This window comes from Aulonocara stuartgranti, assembly GCF_965226115.1.
Source record: "Aulonocara stuartgranti genome assembly, chromosome: 4".
In the NCBI taxonomy this organism is placed as follows: Eukaryota; Metazoa; Chordata; class Actinopteri; order Cichliformes; family Cichlidae; genus Aulonocara; species Aulonocara stuartgranti.
In genome coordinates, this window is record NC_138942.1 from 20,195,251 (window position 1) to 20,216,294 (window position 21,044).

At 39.1% G+C, this 21,044-nt stretch overlaps 1 protein-coding gene across 1 annotated transcript; it reads left to right on the forward strand.

The window, feature by feature from the left end:
- The first annotated feature begins 1,456 nt into the window (after positions 1-1,456).
- xpo6 (exportin 6) lies at positions 1,457-20,938 on the forward strand. Its single transcript, XM_082530823.1, has 25 exons — positions 1,457-1,818; positions 2,249-2,291; positions 3,043-3,133; positions 4,040-4,152; positions 5,686-5,883; positions 6,828-6,987; positions 7,324-7,401; positions 7,509-8,040; positions 9,906-10,032; positions 10,119-10,228; positions 10,359-10,467; positions 10,640-10,732; positions 11,424-11,493; positions 11,629-11,788; positions 12,460-12,552; positions 12,975-13,119; positions 14,177-14,326; positions 14,488-14,677; positions 14,774-14,929; positions 17,191-17,305; positions 17,422-17,593; positions 17,731-17,892; positions 18,041-18,139; positions 18,885-19,115; positions 20,314-20,938. The coding sequence occupies exons 2-25, from the start codon at positions 2,289-2,291 to the stop codon at positions 20,413-20,415; spliced, it is 3,459 nt and encodes a 1,152-aa protein (XP_082386949.1). The 5' UTR covers positions 1,457-1,818; positions 2,249-2,288; the 3' UTR covers positions 20,416-20,938.
- Positions 20,939-21,044: the final 106 nt, after the last annotated feature.

Here is a 21,044-nt window from a genome sequence, read left to right on the forward strand (position 1 = left end):
CTGTATTCTTGTATGACACAGTAAGCTTTATAAATGTTATCTATGTATACATGCATGCATCTATCCTGTGTTATAAATAATCATACATTGCTCCATTCTCTAGTGTTTTGTTCTTCTTTCGGCTGCTCACTTTAGGGGTCGCCAAAACAAACGATGCTACTGCTCTATCCCCAGCATCCACCTCTGTCACATCAACCGTCTGCATGTCCTTCTTCACTACATCTATCAATCTTCACTGTGGTCTTCCTCCATGTCAACCTTGCCTCTAACACTCTTACTAAACATCTCAACTTCAGCTCTATCCTGGTCGCTTCCAGTGAAAAGCATAAAATCTTCAGCTCTTTCTTCAGTTTTTTTTGTCAGTGCCTTTTCCTCCAAACCATACACCAAAGCTATTATCTTTGATACTTTGAATTTCACTATTGCTTCTATCCTTCTGTCACAAATCACCCCTTACCCTTGTCTCCACCCACTTCTGCCTGCAGTCTCTTCTTTGCCTCTGTTGGGCTCTGTCCATCGCTTTGGATGGTTGAATGGAGGTATGTCAACTTGTCATTCAGACACGTGTTCTGTCTTGCTTCTACTGGCTTTTATTTCACTTTAATTTTCTTTATTCCGGAACATACCTCCATCTCTCCAGCCTGTCCTCAGTGTCCTGCACCACCCACACATACTTCCCTGGCACTCCTGACTTCCTCATGCAGTACCACAGTTCTTCTCTTGGCACCCTATATCATGTGCTTTCACTTTTAACCCACATCCATAGAGACAAAATGCCATTCCTTCTGACCTTCTCTGTACTTCTCCATCAACACTCAAAGCAAAAGTCGCATTTGTAGTGCTCTTTCTTGACATGGAGCTATACTGTTGCTCTAAATAACCTAGCTCCATCAACTCTTTTCCATAGCTTAATGGCATGGCTAATCAGCTTTATCCCTATTTAGTTATTACAGTTCTGTACTCACCATTGGTCTTGAATATCTGTACCAGTACACATCCATTCCTCAGACATCCTCTCACTTTCCAATATAGTGTTAAATAGTCTGGTTGTGGCATGTATAGCTATTCTTATGTAAATTATAAATCTTTCACCTTTACCTGTATAGTGAATACAATTCTCCTGTATATGACAATCTTGGGTTTTAAGTGCTAATAACTATCTGTTATATATAAGATATAGTGCAAACTTTATCAATGGTCCTTCTCCTGTTTATATAACCTTACTTCTTTGAAAGCCAGGCAAATTCCTGTATTTGTATGTTTGTGTGGGCGAGCCAGGTTTCAGCAGAAGCACAGTATTATAATAGCATTTTGCATAAGGCTTTTTAGGGGAAATGACAACATGAAACATATGAAGGTCTTTTTTTTAGAGTAAATTCATTCGTTTCATTTTACCTTTGTTCATAACTTTGAATTATTTAACAGTAAAGTGTTTTAATTTGAAAGCTATAACCGGAGACTGTGTTTTTTCTTAATGTGAGTGACTTGACAGAGCTGATTGGGTTGTTTGCAGCAAAAGAGGAAGTTGCAATGGAGACCCTGAAACCTGCAAGCTAGCTTTATTCTTGAGCCGCCCTAAGCACCGAGAAGGGGAATGACAGGAACGGTCGCTGATAGCATTTTATAATTATTGTTGTTGCGGATTTGTAAACGTTTTTGTTTGTGCGTTTTTAAAGCCCGCTTTGACTTTAGAAATCGAGACTGTCGTGTCCGGACACAGGAGCATGTCTGCGGTTGACAGTTAGCGAACGAAAATTATTCCTTCATCCTTCTAGAAAAGCTAACTGGCTAGCCATCCGCTGCAGCGTTAGCAACTGGGTAATTTAGCATCAAAATGCCTGACACAAAACGCTAATTAAAGCTGCACACTTACGTGGTGTCGGCTAGATGCTGACAAAACTATATTTCTGTATTCAACCTAACGGTGGAATTAGCGTTGAGCTGCAATGCGGCTAGCCTCTGGGCTCGGCATAGCTAATTTAATGTCAAGTCTTTATGCCTGGTAGTCGAAAACCGCTTTATTCGAGCAAGGTTAAAAAAAAAAATATATATATATATATACATTCAAAGCACAGTCAGCGAGGCCAGCCTTTGCTAGCTAGTTTTATGTAGATATCAGTTTAAGCAGTCGAGCTGAGCATGATGATAACCCTTTGCGGTTACGTTAGCCAGCAGTACCATAGCTAATGTTAGCCGCACGATTGGCTAACTGGGTAACTAATGTTGGCTTATTACTGTAATTAACCAGCGACTAAGTCAACTGAAGACAGCATCCGAGCCAGCTAAACATGGTAAGTATAATTTAAACTCTGGTATTTATCCAGTTGTTCATCTTTCTTCCTCCCTTCCTGCTGAGGGCTAACGCAATGGATAAGCTTAACTCTTTATTCTACTTCTGAATATAAAGATCTGTCATTAGTGAAGATAAATACATTAGCATACAACTGGCAGCGTATGGGGATACGTTGTATGCACTTATACCTGTATACCTTTTTTGTTATCTAACGGTTCTGAGGCCAGGTATTTCACAGGATGTGACAGCTCTTAAAGCCATTTTACGGCACAGGACGCCCATCTTGCAAAACCGAATATTTTGTTTGACTAGTGTTGAGTCTCGGCAAGTTCTGGCTTATTTGTGGAATTCAGACTTGCCTGGCATAGGGGCTAAAATCTCGATATGCTATCTTGCGTTCGGTAGGCAAGGCCCAACTTCATCCACATGAGAAAACAAGGGTAGTGCCAAACTATATTACGATTAAGCCTGTGCTGTTGCCTTTTATAACTAAGTGCTTTAACCAAACAGCAAGCTGGTGTAATAATTGGCTATAAGAACAAGATACTTGTATGCCAGTGTATTGTTCTCTTTACTATGTGTGAACATGTGTATGAGGACTCTCTTTCTGTATTTAAGCACGATTGAGTGGTTATACCACGATTGTACACAAAAAACAAAGGAATTCCTCTAAAGACTTAGTGATTCTATGCTCTATATGGTGATGGATCGCTCATGTTGTTTGTACTTTACTTTCTATTACCTATTAGGCTTCAGAGGAGGCATCGCTGCGCGCACTAGAGGGCCTGATGACGGAGTTCTTTCATAGCTGCACAACTAATGAGCGAAAAAGAGAAATCGGTAAGTAAGGTCTTGCAAAACAGTACACTTAAGAAGTATGACCATGATGCAGTATTTTAAGGTTCCCATCAGGCTGGTCTGAAATGGAAATGACACAGAGCAGTGTAAGAATGTGTAATTGAGGGTTAATGTGTCTACCCCATAATCATCCACAGTAATGTACAAACGTTTCATGCACGTTGACCACTCCTCCTCATTTCCTGTGTGATTACCTGTTTTTGCTCTTGAATAAATTCAAAATATCTACAGTAATTAAAGAAGAGCTAAAAATGTTTAATTAAATATGGAAAAAGGAACCTAATCAATGCATTTCTTGGTGAATGTTGGTCTGTCATTCATATCTGTGGATAGGTTGACCACAATGTGCTCATGTTGTGCGAGGCTAGTTGACTCTTAACTTTAAACATTTCTAATCGGTACCAGCCCTTGCTAATTGTTACCAGAAGTACTATACCATTTCTATACCATTTAAAATGTCTCATAGCACATGCATTAACTTTAAAATTGTTATGTGCTTTATTAAAGGGAAACCTTTGTAGAGCTCAGTTCTTGGTTTAAAAAAAAAAAAGAAAGCTAAAGGAGCCTTTGTCTTTTGATGTAGATGAACGGTAGAGTTTCCTCTATGTGAAACTCTCTTGCCCTTATCCTTAAAATTCTTAAACGATAGTATATTTCTGCTTTGAATAGTCTGGATCTATAAATACAGAGATACTGTTGAGTGTCAGGATCATGTTTAAGGTGGTCTAAAATTGTTTTGTTTCTATAAAAAACATTAATCTTTTGCATTCTTGGTTTTTTAAATCCACTTCCTGTGTTGTGACGCATTACTTTCAGTCTGATTGCTAGCGAGGTGCTAGTATTGAACTACTTCTGTGAGAGCTCATGCTTACTTCCTTTTTTCTGCAGAAGAGCTGCTGAATAACTTTGCACAGCAGACTGGAGCGTGGCGCCATTGCATGTTCTTCCTCTCCAATACTCGGAATGAGTATGTAATGATGTACAGTCTCACAGTATTTGAAGTAAGTCCTGTAGGTGGAAGATGCATGTTCTCAGTTCAAAGTACTAGCAAGAGCTTTCTCTCTTCTTTTTTTTTTTCAACATTTTGTTTTCAGATAATTTTAGATACTTAATAAATGCATACTGCAAGAAGAGGCGTATGTTAACAAGAATGTATTTCATGGCCTTTTCCTGTTTCCTCATTTTTTATAATTCTGCAAGTGAAGTTAGTTAAAAGTGTAGCAAATTTACCACAGAATGAAAGAATGAGCATAAAGTGCCCTTTAAAAACTGCCTTTAACTTAAAATGTATATCTGAAATGCTTAATTTTTTTTAACCTCATTATATTATGTTTCAGACTAATCTTAAATGGATTACATCTTTTATTTAATATAAAACCTTTACTGAAGTATTCCCTTTCTTGCATATGACATCCTACTTTTATCCGTGGGTTGTGGGGTTGTTGTACAGCTGATTGGGACTTGTGCCTTAATTCAACATAATTTAGAACTGAAAACATCAGCCTTGACTTTCTCACTATCTGTGGTGTATGTTAGAGTTAAAACCAAGCTATGAGATTTAGAGAATTTCCTGCAAGCTGTGATTCAAGTCTAGTGAGAGCTGGAGGGGGTTGCAATTAAAAGAAGAGATAAAAATACCTTAGTTTCATTCAGGAGTCAAGAGCACTGAAACCTCTGATTCTTAAGTGAAAGCTGTTAGGAACTACAACATTTTACCAGTCTATCACTAGAGTGGCCACTATTCCTCACTAAACGGCTGAGAATTTTCCCAATACACCTGAACAACTCAGAACACGGAAGCAAAATCCTGTGGTCTGATCCATTTGTTCCTAATTGCCTGTCCAGTTTATGGCTGCAATGAGATGAAGCCTGTCCAAGCTTTCATAAGACAAGACGCAGGGTACACCCTGGACAGGTCGCTGGTTCGTGGAACACAAAAAGTGTGTTTTGCCACACTGTGTGGAGGGAACCAAAGACAGGCAGCTGTTAGTAGCAGCAGCATGATGGGATGGTGTTTTTCTTAGATGGTGGATGGTCAGGAAGGTCAGATCGATGCTGGAAAATGATGAGCAGCCCTGTTCAGTGAAAGCCTTTTTTCCAGAGTGTAGTTGGCTTTCAGGCTGGTGATTTATAAATGTAATTGAGCAAGAGGGGAAAGAGCAGTAGCTTTGGGAAACATAGCAGACCTGAAAATCCTGCGCACTGATGCTCCCCATCATTGGTTCAACAATAAAAATTCCTCCAATAACGAAAGAAATGTTTTAAAATGTAAAAGGCTTGCAGGATCTTCCCCAAGACGATTTGAGATACTATACCTGGCAAAGGTGCTTTACCCAAGTGAAGGGTCCTTCCAATAAATTGACAAATATTTTTCCTTGGTCATTGTGGAGTTCTGTGCACAGATTGGGTGGGGAAAAAATAATCCCTTATAAAATGGGCCTAAGACATTGTGGAAGTGCACTGCATATGTTTGTATAAATGTTTTTGTCATCTGTACACATGTTTTACAGTTGATTGCTAATTGTAATTTTCAGAACCTGGTAAACAAGATGTGGATTGGAGTTGCTTCCCAGGACAAGATGGAGATTCGCAGCTGTCTTCCCAAACTCCTCCTTGCTCAGCACAAATCTGTGCCCTATTTTATCCGTAATAAGCTTTGTAAAGTCATTGTAGACATTGGTCGCCAGGATTGGCCGATGTTCTACCACGATTTCTTTACAAACACCCTTCAGGTAAGGAGTAACCCTTGAAGCTGTTTTTCTGACCTGAGTGGTGTCTGTCATATTTTAGGCCTGTTTAGTGAACAAAATGACTTGGTTTGCAACAAAAGTTAGTGAGGGTGGTCTCTCAATATCAAACCACATCTTTGATACTGATGAAGTGTCAAAACTTGTCATTATCGGTACAGGGGAGGTCATCTTTATTGGTGGAAGGGTTAAGTAATGAAATGAAGCTGATGAAGACACAAAAGTTGCATTATAAAACCAGAGCTTCTGTTGCATGGAACATATATATGTTCTTGTGTAATTTGAAGTAGTCCTAAAAAATATCCCGTCTCTGTTCTTCCCTTCTGGTCACATTTATTCCAATTTCCTTTGAGGTTGTCTTTTGTTTTTCTTTTTTTTTTTGTTGTTGTTGTTGTTGTGTTTTTAATCAATTTGCTGTACTTATGTCAGCATTTTAAGTTTGCACAAAGATGTTTTGAGGAAGTGGCACAGTCTTAAATAGAGAAGTTCAGTTATAATCCAAGAAAAATACATTTTTGTTTTAATCTCATGAAATATCTGAAATAAACCCAAATGATTTCTGCATTAAGTTGTTCATTCAGAGTGGTAAGCCACATGAACTAGAGCTTGATATCATCTTGTCTCGTGGTGTGTTTTGCTAATCAATGCCTCCTTAAACAGCCAAACTTAGTATGTGTAATGCATTTGTTCTGTAAAGGGAAATTACATTCAATAAAGGTCCTTTTGTTTTATTCTAAAACAGCTGTGTTAGGCTTTAAGTGTACACAACGAAATAACCTGATCTGTTAACCAACTTCTATAAAGTCTGTCAGCAGGCTTTTAACCAAACAGCTTGGAAAGTATTTTGGAGAATTAGGTAGGTCACTAGGTAGTTGATAAAATTAACTTTTTGAACTGTGTGTGTGTGTCCATCAATCTCCTGTCTATAGTTGATCCAGTCCCCGGCTCTGGCTCCACTGGGGTTGGTTATGTTAAAAACCACATCAGAAGAGCTTGCATGTCCTAGGGAAGACCTGAGTGTTGCCAGGAAAGAGGAGCTCCGCAAACTGCTGCTGGAGCAGGTGCCAACAGTGCTTGGACTGTTGACCGGTGAGGACAACCTTTAATGCTTTGTGAACTCTTAGTACTACTTAACAGGGGTCTCTCCCTGTCCCCCTGCAACAAATTAATATTTGTTTTGTTTTTTTGGAAGATTCGGAGGTGTCCCTATGTTCTAGCAAACAGACAGTTTCGCAACATTTTTGAGGGATCTTAATATGCCACGTTTCAAAGGATGGAAAGGACAGTAGTAAATGCAGGTGTACTGTTAAGAGTAAAGTACTACTATATAAAAAATATAATAAGGTTTGCTAACTTTATTTAGGATCAAATATGACAAATCAGACATCTTTCAGTATGTGTTAGTAACTGGGTACTTGTTTTCAGGAATTCTGGAGACATACTGGGACAAGCACAGTGTCATAGCTTCTACACCGCCTCCCTCACCCACCTCAGGGGAAAGCAGTGAGTGAATTGTCCCTTTCAATGGTTAAAATGGGAAAGACTTAAAATTGTGAAACAGGAGTTTGTTTCTTCTTTATTAACCATAACATTTTGTGTTTTTGAATCAGTGGAATTGCTGGGCAGCTTGTTTCAAGGTAGCCAGTACTCAAAACTGCTTTGTCAGCCCATGGCAGCATTGGACAATGAGAGTCATCAGCTCTGTTGCCTTGTTTTGGAGTGCTTGGCCCACCTGTTCAGCTGGATCCCTTTGTCTACAAGTATTACGCCCACCTTGTTGGCATCCATTTTCCATTTTGCACGATTTGGCTGTGATCTTCGGCCAAAGGCCAAGACAGACTCCTTCATTTCTTCCAACTCCTCCTCCTCAAATGGACAGCTTAATCCTGGGACAATGCCACCAACATCAAATGGAGGAGAGCTAAACGGACAGCAAAACGAGGCTAACAAGGTGGACCGGGCCCGGCTTGGTTTACTTGCCATGACCTGTGTCAATGAACTGGTGTCAAAGAACTGCGTGCCAATGGATTTTGAGGAGTACTTGCTGCGAATGTTCCAGCAGACCTTCTTTCTTCTTCAAAGGCTGACACGAGAAAATAATGCTCATACAATCAAGAGCCGCTTACAGGAACTTGATGAGAGGTATGGCTCAATTCTTAATTTGACCAGAGCATTGGTGCATGAGCAAACTCACTCTGTACAGCCATTTACTTATCCTATGACACAGGTATCAGCGGCATTCTCCCTCCATGTTATGTCATTGCCACTTACCAATTGGTATTTTGGTCGCACCCCACAATATGACACTATCACATAACTTTACTTGCAATAGTATTGCATTGGCCAATATTGTTATTTATTACCTTTTTTCAACTTCATTATGTCCTCAGAGTTAACTTTGTCAATACCCAATCAGGAAGAAGTTATCTTACTTTTTTATGAGATTGTCAGTCATACCAACACTGTCACTAAAACCTGCCATAAAAGATGGGAGTCAGTCTGCAATTGAGTGGGGTCAAGTTGGCAATTATGTGCAATCTGTTTCTGATAATACAGCAATTAACTGATAAATCATGTATCTGTTGTTGTTTTCATAGACAGAAAATTCCTAATTAACCTTTAAATTTGCATTTAGCAACCTTTGTGTTTCATGGTTTTTAACTAGAATGCAACCAGCTGGCAGCCAGAGTTGTTCTTATTGACATGGACTCAGACTGATGATAATATGTTGGCAGTCTGCACCACAAGTTTCAGATGGGTTGCAGAATATGAAGAGATTGAGTACAAAGACCAGTCAGCTATTTTAAGTTGTTTGTTTTTTTTGTTTTTTTTCCCTTTTTTGTCTGTCCTATTTTTATGTATTGATTTTTTGGGGGGGGTTTCTGCCATCCCTATTGGTCTTTGTTAAGAATGTTTCCTTTTGCAAATATCTATTAGTTTCTTATAGGGCTGTTCGATATAACGATGTATATCGGATGACGATATAAAAACATCTATCGTTTCATTTTACGCTATCGTTTGTTTCGTGGTGTCGCAAAATAAACTGTTTACGGTAATATTTTTTTCACCGTTTTGATGGTCACTGTAGTGGCTATATTAATTTCTTAAAGTTCTCTCTTTCTCTTATATTTAATATAACCACACTATGGACCGACAAGCGCCTGTTTTTATGCGTTGTGGTTAGCAACAACGACAGTAACAGCATCGCGTGTCCGCTTGTTTATGTTCCACAAATCTTTCACAATAAAGCTCAAGATCCTGTTGAGACTTTTCAAAATAAACTGAATCACGTGAAAGAGCTTTAAAAAAAAGAGCCGTCAGGTGCTAAAAAATAAACCTTAGACTCAAACGTTAGAACAGGCTTTTCCCCGCAGCACGCCATGTAATAAATACTCACAAAGAAAACGGCAGCCTTTACAACTTATGTCTAAAAATGTATCGTTTCATACATCGGTTAAAACACTCGACTCCAGCTACATGACGCGCAGCTGGAAACACTTCCCGCAAGTCGAGCTGCCCGAGATTCACAGAATTTACAGAAAATGTTACATTTTTGTGATTTATATCATTATCGGGACGATAGAATTCTTATATCGGGATATGAGATTTTGGTCATATCGCACAGCCCTAGTTTCTTATGTAATATATATATTTATTTAAATAGGCTGCTTGCAGGATGATAAGTTGTATATATTTTATTTTGAAGATTATACTAGATGTAGTCATTTTTACCTGTGTCTCTTTCATTAAGCTTTTTTAAGACACATCTGTGACATTGTAAATTTTCATGAGTGGTCAGACACATGCGCCACATTGTTATGCCCTTAAACATTGCATCTGCAGGATTATGAAACATTATGATCAAGTTACATGCTGCACTTAATCTGATAAGTAATAATATTGTTGACCATTTAGACCAAATATATTTTGTATTTAATATTTCATGTTTTAAATGTAAGATGTATGTCCCGACTTTTTGCTTCAGTTATTCCTTTCTTATCTTGCAGTTACCTGGAAAAGTTTACAGACTTCCTGCGTCTGTTTGTCAGTGTTCACTTGAGGCGAATTGAGTCAAGTCCTCAGTTTCCTATTGTAGAGTTTCTTGCCCTGCTTTTCAAGTACACTTTCAACCAGGTAATGATTACCTTTTCCACGTTCATGCAATGCAGCTAAAGATTCTATGTAAACTTCCTTCTCATGCACATTTTTTTTTTTTTAAGCCCACCCATGAAGGCTATTTTGCCTGTTTGGACATTTGGAGTGTGTTTTTGGATTTTTTAACAACGAAAATCAAAAGCAGGCTACCAGACAGAGAAAGTGTCCTGAATAGGTAAGACGCTCAAGAGATATTTACAGAAACACTCAAAGAACTAAAGTTGATTTAATGATTTCCTATTTTGTCATTCATTCTTGAGTGTGAAGTTGCTGTTGTGTAATGTATTCATGTGCCAACTGGGCAGGTACAAAGATGCCTTAGGTCTTCTGTTAAGGGAAGTTCTGAATCGCATACAGTTCAGATGCAATCAAGCCCAGTTAGAAGAGCTGGACGACGAGACTCTGGATGATGATGTAAGAACATTTAATAATGTAAAATTATTACAAATATCATCTGCACTGTTTCATATTATCTGTCTATCTTGTAGCCACATGAAGCATTAAATTTGCTTTAAGCATAAGTACAGACTAAAGAAATGGTTTTATCTTCAGTGTCTGACTACTCTGCTTCATTTTGTAACCATAGCAACAGACTGAGTGGCAAAGGTACCTGCGTCAGAGTCTGGAGGTGGTTGCCAAGGTGATGGAGCTGCTCCCATCCTATGCATTCTCTACTTTGGTAAGAAATCACTGTTGGTGTCACCTTTTGTATTTTGTAAGGCAGTTTAGAGACGTTTTAAATAGACCAGATCAGAGCTTTATTATTTTTAGATTTGGAAAATCTAGTAGCAGAAATGCTCATAACCTCATGATGACCCATTTATCAGCACAGTGTAGTTTCCTTAAACAGTGAAATCACTTGACAATGATGGCATGAAGTATTTTCTGTTCTGCATTGTAAATTTTGTTGTAAAGGAGTACATTAATAGGTTAAACTGTCATCAAATACACACCAAGGTGTCTTAAGCCTCATTAGTACCTGCTCGGATTGACTCGCCATGGTTTTCAGGGTTTTCCATTAGGTCATAATGTAGTAGTGTAATAGTGTCATAATAGTACCTAAAATGTGACGTTGTCAGACTGCATGCCACCGATTGGCTGGTAGTAGCATCACTCGATGAGTCATGAGAATATCTCATTCACGAAAACCAATACCACCATCATTTCAAAGAAGATAATTGTGGCTTTATTATACTTATTTATAACTCTTTTTATAAAACTGAATTAAATTTTATTTTGAACTTGCTGCCTTAAAATTGAGTAGGTCTTTTAGTAATGATTTAAGTTGCCTGTGAGTTCTGAGGTTATAATAATGTGGGGGTGTTAGTACATGTAACAATTTCCTCCTTATTCTTCTTTTTGCTCTAAAGTTTCCAGTTCTTCAAGAAAATTTGGACGTATACCTCGGTTTACAGCAGTTTATTGTGACTACTGGCACAAGTAAGTACAATTTATTGATGGGGGAAAAAAACATTGCTTTTATGTCGACTCAAAAATGACATCACTTCTGTAGATTAAAATATTAGATCGATCCTGTAACATTTGTTTTCTTGTCTCTTTGTTGTTTTTATCTAGGTCGACGGCTAAATATCACTGCTGAGAACGACTGTCGCCGACTTCACTGTTCTCTCAGGGACCTCAGCTCCCTACTTCAGGCTGTTGGACGCTTGGCTGAGTATTTCATTGGAGATATTTTTGCTGCACGTTTCAGTGACGCCCTGGCTGTGGTAGAGAGGTAAGCGTGTATTACAAATCAAGGTCAACATAGCCAGACTTTGTTTGCTTTTAGTTGGTTCAACAAAACCTCAAACTCCAGTTTGAGTTAATGATTATCAACTTTCTGTTAAGCTTGGCTTTCTGCTTCAGATTCTGTGCACGCTCAGATTAAAAAGGGTGATTTAACACATCATATTACAGTTCTTCAGCAAAAAAAAAAAGAAGTTCCCTTTTAGTTCTGCTTACTCCAATCAGAGATGTTATCAATCAAGATGATTACAAATGTATAAAGAACATAAATAATATAACAGTACAATGAATCAGTGTTGCGAATAAGACGATAGATCCACCTTAAACTGGATACATTTAAATATTAAAGGGTTTAAAGAAAGCTTTAATGCGTTATAGCTTAACTAGCAAAAGTTCATATGTAGCCTCCTAACTTTAATCTTTCTTCATAGCAAACCCCTCCGAATCCTATGTTTGTATTTAAAAATGTACGCTGTTAGTGTTGCAGACTTTTGTCGCCAGCATTACAAAATCTTATCTTGACATTGCCTTCTCTTTTTTGTGTGTGTGATTTATTTAAGTTGCTCTTTGGTTGTATGAATTCTGAGTTCTTCATATTTTAACTGATGGTTTTAAGGAATGAGTAAAATATCAAAAAGGAACATTTGCCTCTTTTTTAAGATTGGTTGAAGTGACTTGTTATGGCTCCCAGACCAGCCTCTATGACCTGGAGACTGCTGTGCCTTCTGTGCTCAAACCAGACCTCATTGATGTGTGAGTATCATGTTTAAAGGAACATTGAACAGTAAAATTTTATATGTGATCAAACCATTAGAAATGAAAGACTCATGGAGTCAAAGACAGTGTCATGCAAAAGAGAACAGGGAGCTGAGCGTGTGAATAGCTATCGGGTTTGTGTGAAATGTTGTGGACACTGGACAGCCGCCCTTGCTGCACAGTTGCCTTGCATTCAGAGCAACCTCATGTTTTACATAATAAAATGACAGAATATTTTTACTCTGGCTTCAGTGTTTTATGTTCAGAAGATATGAGTTTTTGTGTGCCAAATACAATTAATGCTACCACGAACATGGCTTTAGACATGTCAAAGTTACACAAATTAGCAAATTAGGTAAGCAGTATAAGTAAGAAATGTGTTTTAACTCTGTGTGCGTATGTGGTTTCATTTGTTACAGACATGCACAGGCTCTTGCTGCTTTGCAAGCTTATTCTCACTGGCTTGCACAGTTTTACAGTGAAGTCCACAGTCAAAACCAGAGCCAGTTCATCAACCTCATTAAGTCTGCCATCGACGCCAGTAGCCCGCTCATCACAACCAAGGTAGCTTCAATGTCAAGCATATTACAAATCCAGCCTTAACTAATCAGCTATTTATATTTAGAAAATTTTTTTAGAAAGAATTTGTGCAGAATCTTTGACTTAAGTAAACCTGTGTTTATAAGAAACTGCATGTCACAGACACAGTAAGTTTCATGTTGCAACAGTGGTTTAAAAATTAAGGAAGAAGTATAATTTAGAAACTGTTAACCAAAGCTTGAAACATGCAGTCCATGTTCACAGTTTTTATATATCAGAATCATCAGAATCAGAATCAGAATACTTTATTGATCCCTGGGGGAAATTATTTTTTGTTACAGTGCTCCATTTTAAACCAACATTAAGACAAGACAGACAATACACGAACTAAGAATAGTACAATATATACATATACATACATACATACATACATACATAAGTCACTCATAAATAAATAGCTGGAAAAGAAACATGTGTAGTTGTAGCAGCAAACAGTGTGTTAAGTGGATGCGTTGTACAGGGAGATGGCCACAGGCAGGAATGATTTCCTGTGTCGTTCAGTGGTGCTTTTCGGTAATCTCAGTCTCTCACTGAACGAGCTCCTGTGGCTGACCAACATGTCATGGAGTGGGTGGGAGGTGTTATCCAACATTGTCTTTATCTTGGACAGCATCCGCCTCTCCGACACCACCTTGAGGGAGTCCAGCTCCATCCCCACAACATTGCTGGCCTTACGGATTAGTTTATTAAGTCTGTTGGCATCTGCGACCCTCAGCCTGCTCCCCCAGCATGCAACAGCATAGAGGATCGCACTGGCCACAACAGACTCATAGAAAATCCTCAGCATTTTCTGGCAGATGTTGAAGGACCTCAGTCGCCTCAAAAAATAGAGACGCTGGGACGTGGCGTCTTTGGTACAGGGACGAGGCATGATGTCTTTAAGTTGATCTGAAACATCTGATCCATACAGTTTATCTTGCCCTAGCTTGTATTTATAACAAAATGTTGCAAATTTAAAAAGCTATAAAATATATTTTTCCACTTCTAGTCTGTTTAAAAATTTTTACACTTAAATGTTCAGGTACCTGAAAAGTTGATGCTGTCAGCGTGCCATCTGATGGTCTCCATAACCTCTACAGTGAGGCCTGTGTTCTTGGTCACTTTGCCAGCTGTTCAAAACATCTTCAACCTGATTACTACACAAAATCAGACACGCAGACTTCCCCAGGAGGTAAATAGTGTACTTTTATTTTCCATCAATCATTATATAGTATCACGTTTCAATCACAGCATAACAATGTGAATATGTACATTTGTTTAAAATTTTGTCGCCAATTTAAATTTTCTGTGTGACCTTGAACATGAAGTAAATGAAGTAATCTTCTCGTACAGGCTCACATGTTGGTGTGTAGGGCTTTATCCAATATGCTGCTGCTTCCTTGGCCAAATTTACCAGAGAGTGAACAACAGTGGCAGACACGCTCAAGCAACCACGCCAGCCTGCTGGCTGCGCTCACTCGAGAATATCGCATCTTAAGAGGCACAGTGAACATTACTTCACGGCAGCCTGGCCTGAATGACAGTCAGTATTTACTTAGGTTTCGTAACTCCTTATCTCTTTTAATTTTATTATGCTGAGTCACTTTTTGTCCACCTAATTATGTTTTCTCTCGTGTAGTCAAAGCAGTCATACAGCAGACTCTGCCTGTGCTCAGAGACATAGTGGACAGTGTCTCCAGTGAATCCACCAAGTCACGTCAGATCTGTTATCAGAGTCTTCAGGAGTCTGTCCAAGTGTCCCTCACCCATTTTCCAGTGTTTATTCAGCAGCCAGGTCAGTTTAATATCTGTGGTTTGGGTCATTCTCAGTCTTAATGCCACAGCACATTCACAAGTTTTTGAACTTTTTCCTTCCAAACACCTTTTAATCAGCATATGGTGCTAAGATGCAGTATTTCCTTCTTTTTTGTTTTTACAGATTAATTTGTATTCTACTGCTGACACTAATTTTCTATAAAATATGTTCATTTCACCACATGATAGCCAACAGCCAGTACTGAGATTAAAAACACAGTCCAAATCAAAAATGGACTTTAATTAAGCTTGTGGCTTTTTTTTTCATGGTTTTGATCGCCTTTTTAAATTTAAATACTTAATCTAAAATATTTATGATGATTTCAAACATAATTACAAAATTAAGAAATCTTTTATACATTCACTCAGGCTATTATCTCAACCCAGCCCATCTTTAATGGTCCACTTTTGCCTCTTTTCTGCTGGCACTCGACGTTTTTTTTTGTTTTTTTTTTTGCCGTTTTCCATTACAATTGAGTATCACATCAGTGTGGGTGGGATCATAGCAACATGGCCCAGAAGTCCCATAATTGTGACTCAAACGCAACACAACAATGGATGACATCAAGGCGATGGTATGCCTGCTGCTAAAGCTGGGCAGACACTGTGCGATATTTTTTATTTTATTTTATTTTATTTTATTTATTTATTTATTTATTTTTTTTTTTTTTTTTTTTTTTCAGTCGCGTTATTCAGCTTCTGCTCAAACTGCACAATTGACTCGCAGGGGTTAGAAGTTCGTAGGTCACGATGCAGGGTCTCGCACTATACGGCCCGATGCTCTGATGCGACCCGAGTGCTCACACTGTGCGTCCATAAAATGAAGGTTATAACAGAAATTCTGTCGCTCGCTCTCCCTCTCTGTCTTTCACTCACACAGACACGCACACCACCACCATCAACTTTGCTAAATTGCTAATGAAAAACATTGATCCGGCAGCTGTGATTGAACAGCAGTGTAGATCCAACTGTTACACCCTGGCCTGGGCAACCGGCGTGCAACACAGGAAAAATAAAAATAAGGGAAAAAGGCCCCCAAGCTTACTGCTCTTAAGGAGGGCGAACCCATAAAAAAAGACTAATACGGGCTTACACAAAAAAAAAAAATCCCAAACGAAAGTATCGACAGCTATTTTCTTTAAAGCAAAATACGATATTTATTTACATCAAAACACCAAACTATTTACAACGAGGGGAAGGTCGCGACTATGACACACTGAAACACAGGGTTTAAATACCTAGAGGGAGTAATCAGGAAATGGACAACAAGAGGGAAACACAGCTGGGGCAACTCAGAACTGACGAGACAGGGAAACGTAAACTGAACACACTAAGATAACACAGACTTTCAAAGTAAAACAGGAAACACATAACAGTCACGCCAAAACAAAACGCCTAAAACAATACACTGCCAAACCCCAAATCGTAACACAACTATTTTCACGGTTGTTGTGGTCGTGATAATTTTGTGAGGCCACATCGAAAAGGCTCGGATGAGCTTGCCATAGTTCTACAAGTTGTGCCTCCATCGCTTGTGTCCAGATCACACACTGCACTGCTGTGCTACTCCGTCTTTTTCGCTGACATTTGTGTTTGCACGTGCGCAGTGTGAGAAGCTGCGGTGACACCCTCACGACCAAGCGATTGATGATCGGGAGCTGGTCGTGAGGTGTTAATCGCTTCTCGTTACCCCACGTGTACTACACAATGCACAACACACGATGAAGGTCAAAATCAGGCCGATCGCCAAAAAGGTCGCACGACTCAAAAATCTGCTCAAAATGGGCCAAAAATCGCACAGTGTAAACCCAGCATAAGGAGTCACTCTCGTGACTCGGCAACATCACTCCCTGGCCAGTCAGTGGCATGCAGGCTGTTGACGTCACATTTTCTAATCAAGTCAACTCCCTTAGCACCTCGGCTGAGTAAGTACTGAAAAAGTACCAGGCACCTACCATCTAATGGAAAACCCTAATAACTAAGTCGAGCCGAGTAGGCACTAGTGGAAAAAAAGGCTTTGGTGGCCACAGCATAGACTTTTGTTGTCACTGATCTAGAATTTCAGCTTGATTCACTCACATATATTTAAAGTCCACAGTAAAGCTGATTACTATGAATACTGCAGAAGATGTTTTATCTAACTTTAACCACTGCATGCAAGATAATTTCATGTAACACCATACCAGATCCACATGTTAGGTAATCGCTTCAGTTTTGTTAATTGTCACTTCTCTTTCGTAGATGTGACAGATGAGATGTTGGCCTTCTTCTTGACGTTGTTCCAGGCGTTACGAGTCCAGATGGGTGTTGCTTTCACAGGACAGATCATCCACACATTTCTTAGCATGTTCACCAGGTTAAAAAAAGCTTCTAGCTCAAGACGTCATGTCAAACAATAGCCACCTGTTGCAGTCACATTTATCTTACGTCATCTTAACACTGAGTAACTTCTGTTGTTTTCATTTGCTCTAGGGAGCAGCTGGCAGCCAGTATTTTGCATGAGGGCAGTGCAGGGTGTAGGGTGGTGCAGAAGTTCCTGAAAATCCTACAGGTGGTGGTGCAAGAGCCCGGTCAAGCTTTTAAGCCCTTCCTACCCAGCATCCTTTCTTTGTGCATGGAGCAGGTCTACCCAGTTGTGGCAGAGGTCAGTTGCATCACTGTTTTGTTTGACTTGTGGGTATGCTCTAAAATGTCATCTGTGATATCACTTCTTTTTTAAGAAATTACACATACTGTACCTTACTAAAATATGAATGGATGAATCTCTGGTTTGTTTGACAGCGATCCTCTCCAGACATCAAGGCCGAGATGTTTGAGTTGCTATACCAAATACTTCACCAAAACTGGAGGTACTTCTTTAAAACTTCAGTCTTAACAAGTGTCCAAAGAGGAGATTCAGAAGACACAATGGAAAATGAAGCCCAGTTCACAGCTGCCATGCAGGTGCGTTCATGCATATAGAACAGCCCTAATCCTTGTAATGTGACGTTTAAAGAACTTATAATTGTAATGTCAGCTGTAGGAGAGGTGATTATTGATATTGTTGAATCTCGTCCCACTAAATTTCCTGACGTGTGCTGATATTTTCCAGGCTTTTGGACAGTCTTTCCTGCAGCCTGATATCCACATTTTCAAGCAGAATCTGTGCTATCTGGAGTCTCTCAACAGCAAGCACAAGTTATACCACAGAGTGAGTTCAACTTTGTCAGGATCGTTGATTTTTAGGAGCAAGGGCATAAACAAACCCGTTCTCTTTAAGTAGTCTGCCACAGTCTCAGGTTTTTAATGGTGCACCGATTTCACTTTTTGTGTATCTGCAAGTGCAGCATATTCATAATAATGTTAAACTAACTGTTAGAGCCATCAGTGTAAGTTCAGCTTTAGAATTGAAACTAGTGGTCTAAATACAATTTATTGGACTTGATACTGGACAGTAATTATTGCTGCTAGTCAAATGATCTATACAGTGGATACAAAAACATTGCAGATTCTACCTTCGGCCAAATAAGAGATTATACGTAACTAATGAAATGTGGCTCCTTATTTAACATGTAACATCCTGTTAATTCCAAAAGGTGGAACTAGTGCGCTCTATTTTTGTTTCTGTTTTAGATGTTAATAGTATGACAGTAATTTTTTTGGATCACAGTTTCTAATTTACAGAAATCTTAAGCCAAACCAACTGGCATTCCTTCTAACTAGTTAGTGTGACTCTAATAATAAGTAGGTTTAAATTAATTTAATGTATTTATTTTGATTATCTGTAATTAAAGCAGCAGTGAATGGGTCCCAACATCACAATTCTTGCACAGTGAAACTAAGGCAGCACACATTTCCCTCGTCCACATGTGTGAATTCTATAACACATACTAACGTTACTCTCATTTTCATTTTCGTTTTTTTTTTGTGTGTGTGTGTGTTTGTGGGTCTTTCAGAAGCTTTTCCGGACCTCAATGCTCTTCCACTTCATCAATGTGCTGCTGCAAGTCCTTCTCCACAAAAGTCACGACCTTCTTCAGGAGGAAATCACCCTCGCCATTTACAACATGGCCTCTGTTGACTTCGATGCCTTTTATTCGGCCTTCATGCCGGAATTCCTCAATGGCTGCCACGGTGTGGACAGCAGCCAACGAGCTGTTCTCGCACGTAATTTCAAGCTGGAACAGGTAAGTTCAGTGGCACTTTCTAAAAAAAAAAAATGCTGCACGTGTTGTTCTGTGGGCTTGCAAGTTATTGTCCCCCAATAGGTTAATATGGGTAAATATATCTCAGGGGCTGTTGGCACACACAGGAATTTCCACTTGTTGCACAAATAATTTGGCAACAATACTTAGATTGCTCCAACAGCTGTACATAGAAATCAAATTAGTCTTTTTTTTTTTCTTTAGAACTGTAATAGCTTATCTGCTATTTGCTGCTACCCCATCTCCTTGCATTCTGTTAAACTTTGGCTGCACAGTAAATAATTAGTTAACATTATAAAAACACGCAGGTGTTTTAATTTGTCTGATAAGACCACTCCTCTGGACTGTTTTTGTTTTTTGTTTTGTTTTTTGGGTTGTTTTTCATGTGTGGATGTGCATAAATGACATTTTTCAGAGTTTCTGGTTGTGCAGGCAAAACTACTCCCTTATTTTTCTTCGAACTTACATGAGTTTGTAGCCCTCACATCAGTCACAGTGAACATCCGCCAACCTCTAAGTCTAACAAAGTAAATAAACACCCTTCGTGCTGCTGTATATTAATGTTGACATACTAGGTATAATGAGAGCCACCATAGTGGAGCCAGCCAACTTCCTGTTCATCCATTTCTACAAAAATTAGCTGAAGGTAGGGAAGCCAGTTCAGTCTGTGCGTGCATTTACCTAATGTCTGCTGATTGGTCTATTTAAACAAGACGTAGCCACTTGATGGCACCAGTTTCCACACATTAATTAAAAGCTAATAATCTTTAACTGTGTGTATAAGAAATAGCTTGTTGTGGTGGTCTCTGTGATGATGCACACTCTCAGCCTGCTGCTGCTATTTCATGCTTGAAATGGAATATTAATTCTGGACTACAGTATTCCCGCGCCACATTATGGTTCACCTTTCGTGGACTCACTACATCAGTCTGTAAATTTATGTCACTCAAATTTAGCAGAATTTCACTTACTGTGTAAATCAAGGGAATACTGTATTTCAGCACCTCGTGTGAAACGAGGTGGTTTAGGGGGTGGGAGTTGTTGAGGTTTTGGGGAAAACCTATATATTATAGCTTCACTATTCTATCAGTCATGGCTGTATCTATTTACTGGACATGTGTTTTTGTGCATTTCTTTCATAAATTAATATTAGTGTCTGTTCCTTCTCCTCTTTCCTAAGGACCTGCCTTCGTTCACTCAAAGCGTTCAGCGGCTGGTGAACGATCTTCGCTACTACAGACTGTGCAACAGCAGCCTGCCCACTGGCACCATCAAGCTATAGCACGATGACTGTTTGAACCACTCCACATACCGTCAGGACTGCCTGTGCTGACCACTTTCCCCGACACTCCTCCAATTCAGCTGTGCTCCACCTTTTCAAAGTAATAGGATGGAGCAACACACATTGTTCGGTTAGGTAATTGGAGGTTGAGGATGCTGCTGATGTTTTTATTTGATTTCTACTGTAGAAGGTTGGCACATTATTATTTTTAAGGCAGTGCCCTCCTTGTGAATTGCCAATGAGTTTGGTGAGAAATGTAAACCTGGTCTGCATTTGGCTTTTGCCCAGACCTGGAGCAGTCTGAGCCAGGCCTTCTTTCCCACGCCTCTGCAACAAAGCTGGGCTGGGACAGAGCACTTTCAACTCATTTTGAGTTTTGTTTTAGTTTTCTTTAATGTCTGCTTTTATTCATTTTGCCTTTTTAATCTCCAAAGGAGAGAGACTCTCAACTTAAGATCTTTCATATCATTCCATTCTGAAAAGAGAAAACCTGCTTGAATAATAAAGTGCTTTTTTAATAAAACCTTTGGCTGGTCTCTGTGCCCTCTGCTGGTCATCTTATAGTATTCATAATGAGAATTTTTTTTATTAGAGATTGTTTTCCTTTATTTCACTACAGTCATCTACTG

Coding starts and splice junctions, on each gene's coding strand:
- xpo6 (XM_082530823.1), top strand. Junction 3,134..4,039: donor TGAGCGAAAAAGAGAAATCG/GTAAGTAAGGTC, acceptor TTTTTTCTGCAG/AAGAGCTGCTGAATAACTTT. Junction 8,041..9,905: donor TTACAGGAACTTGATGAGAG/GTATGGCTCAAT, acceptor CTTATCTTGCAG/TTACCTGGAAAAGTTTACAG.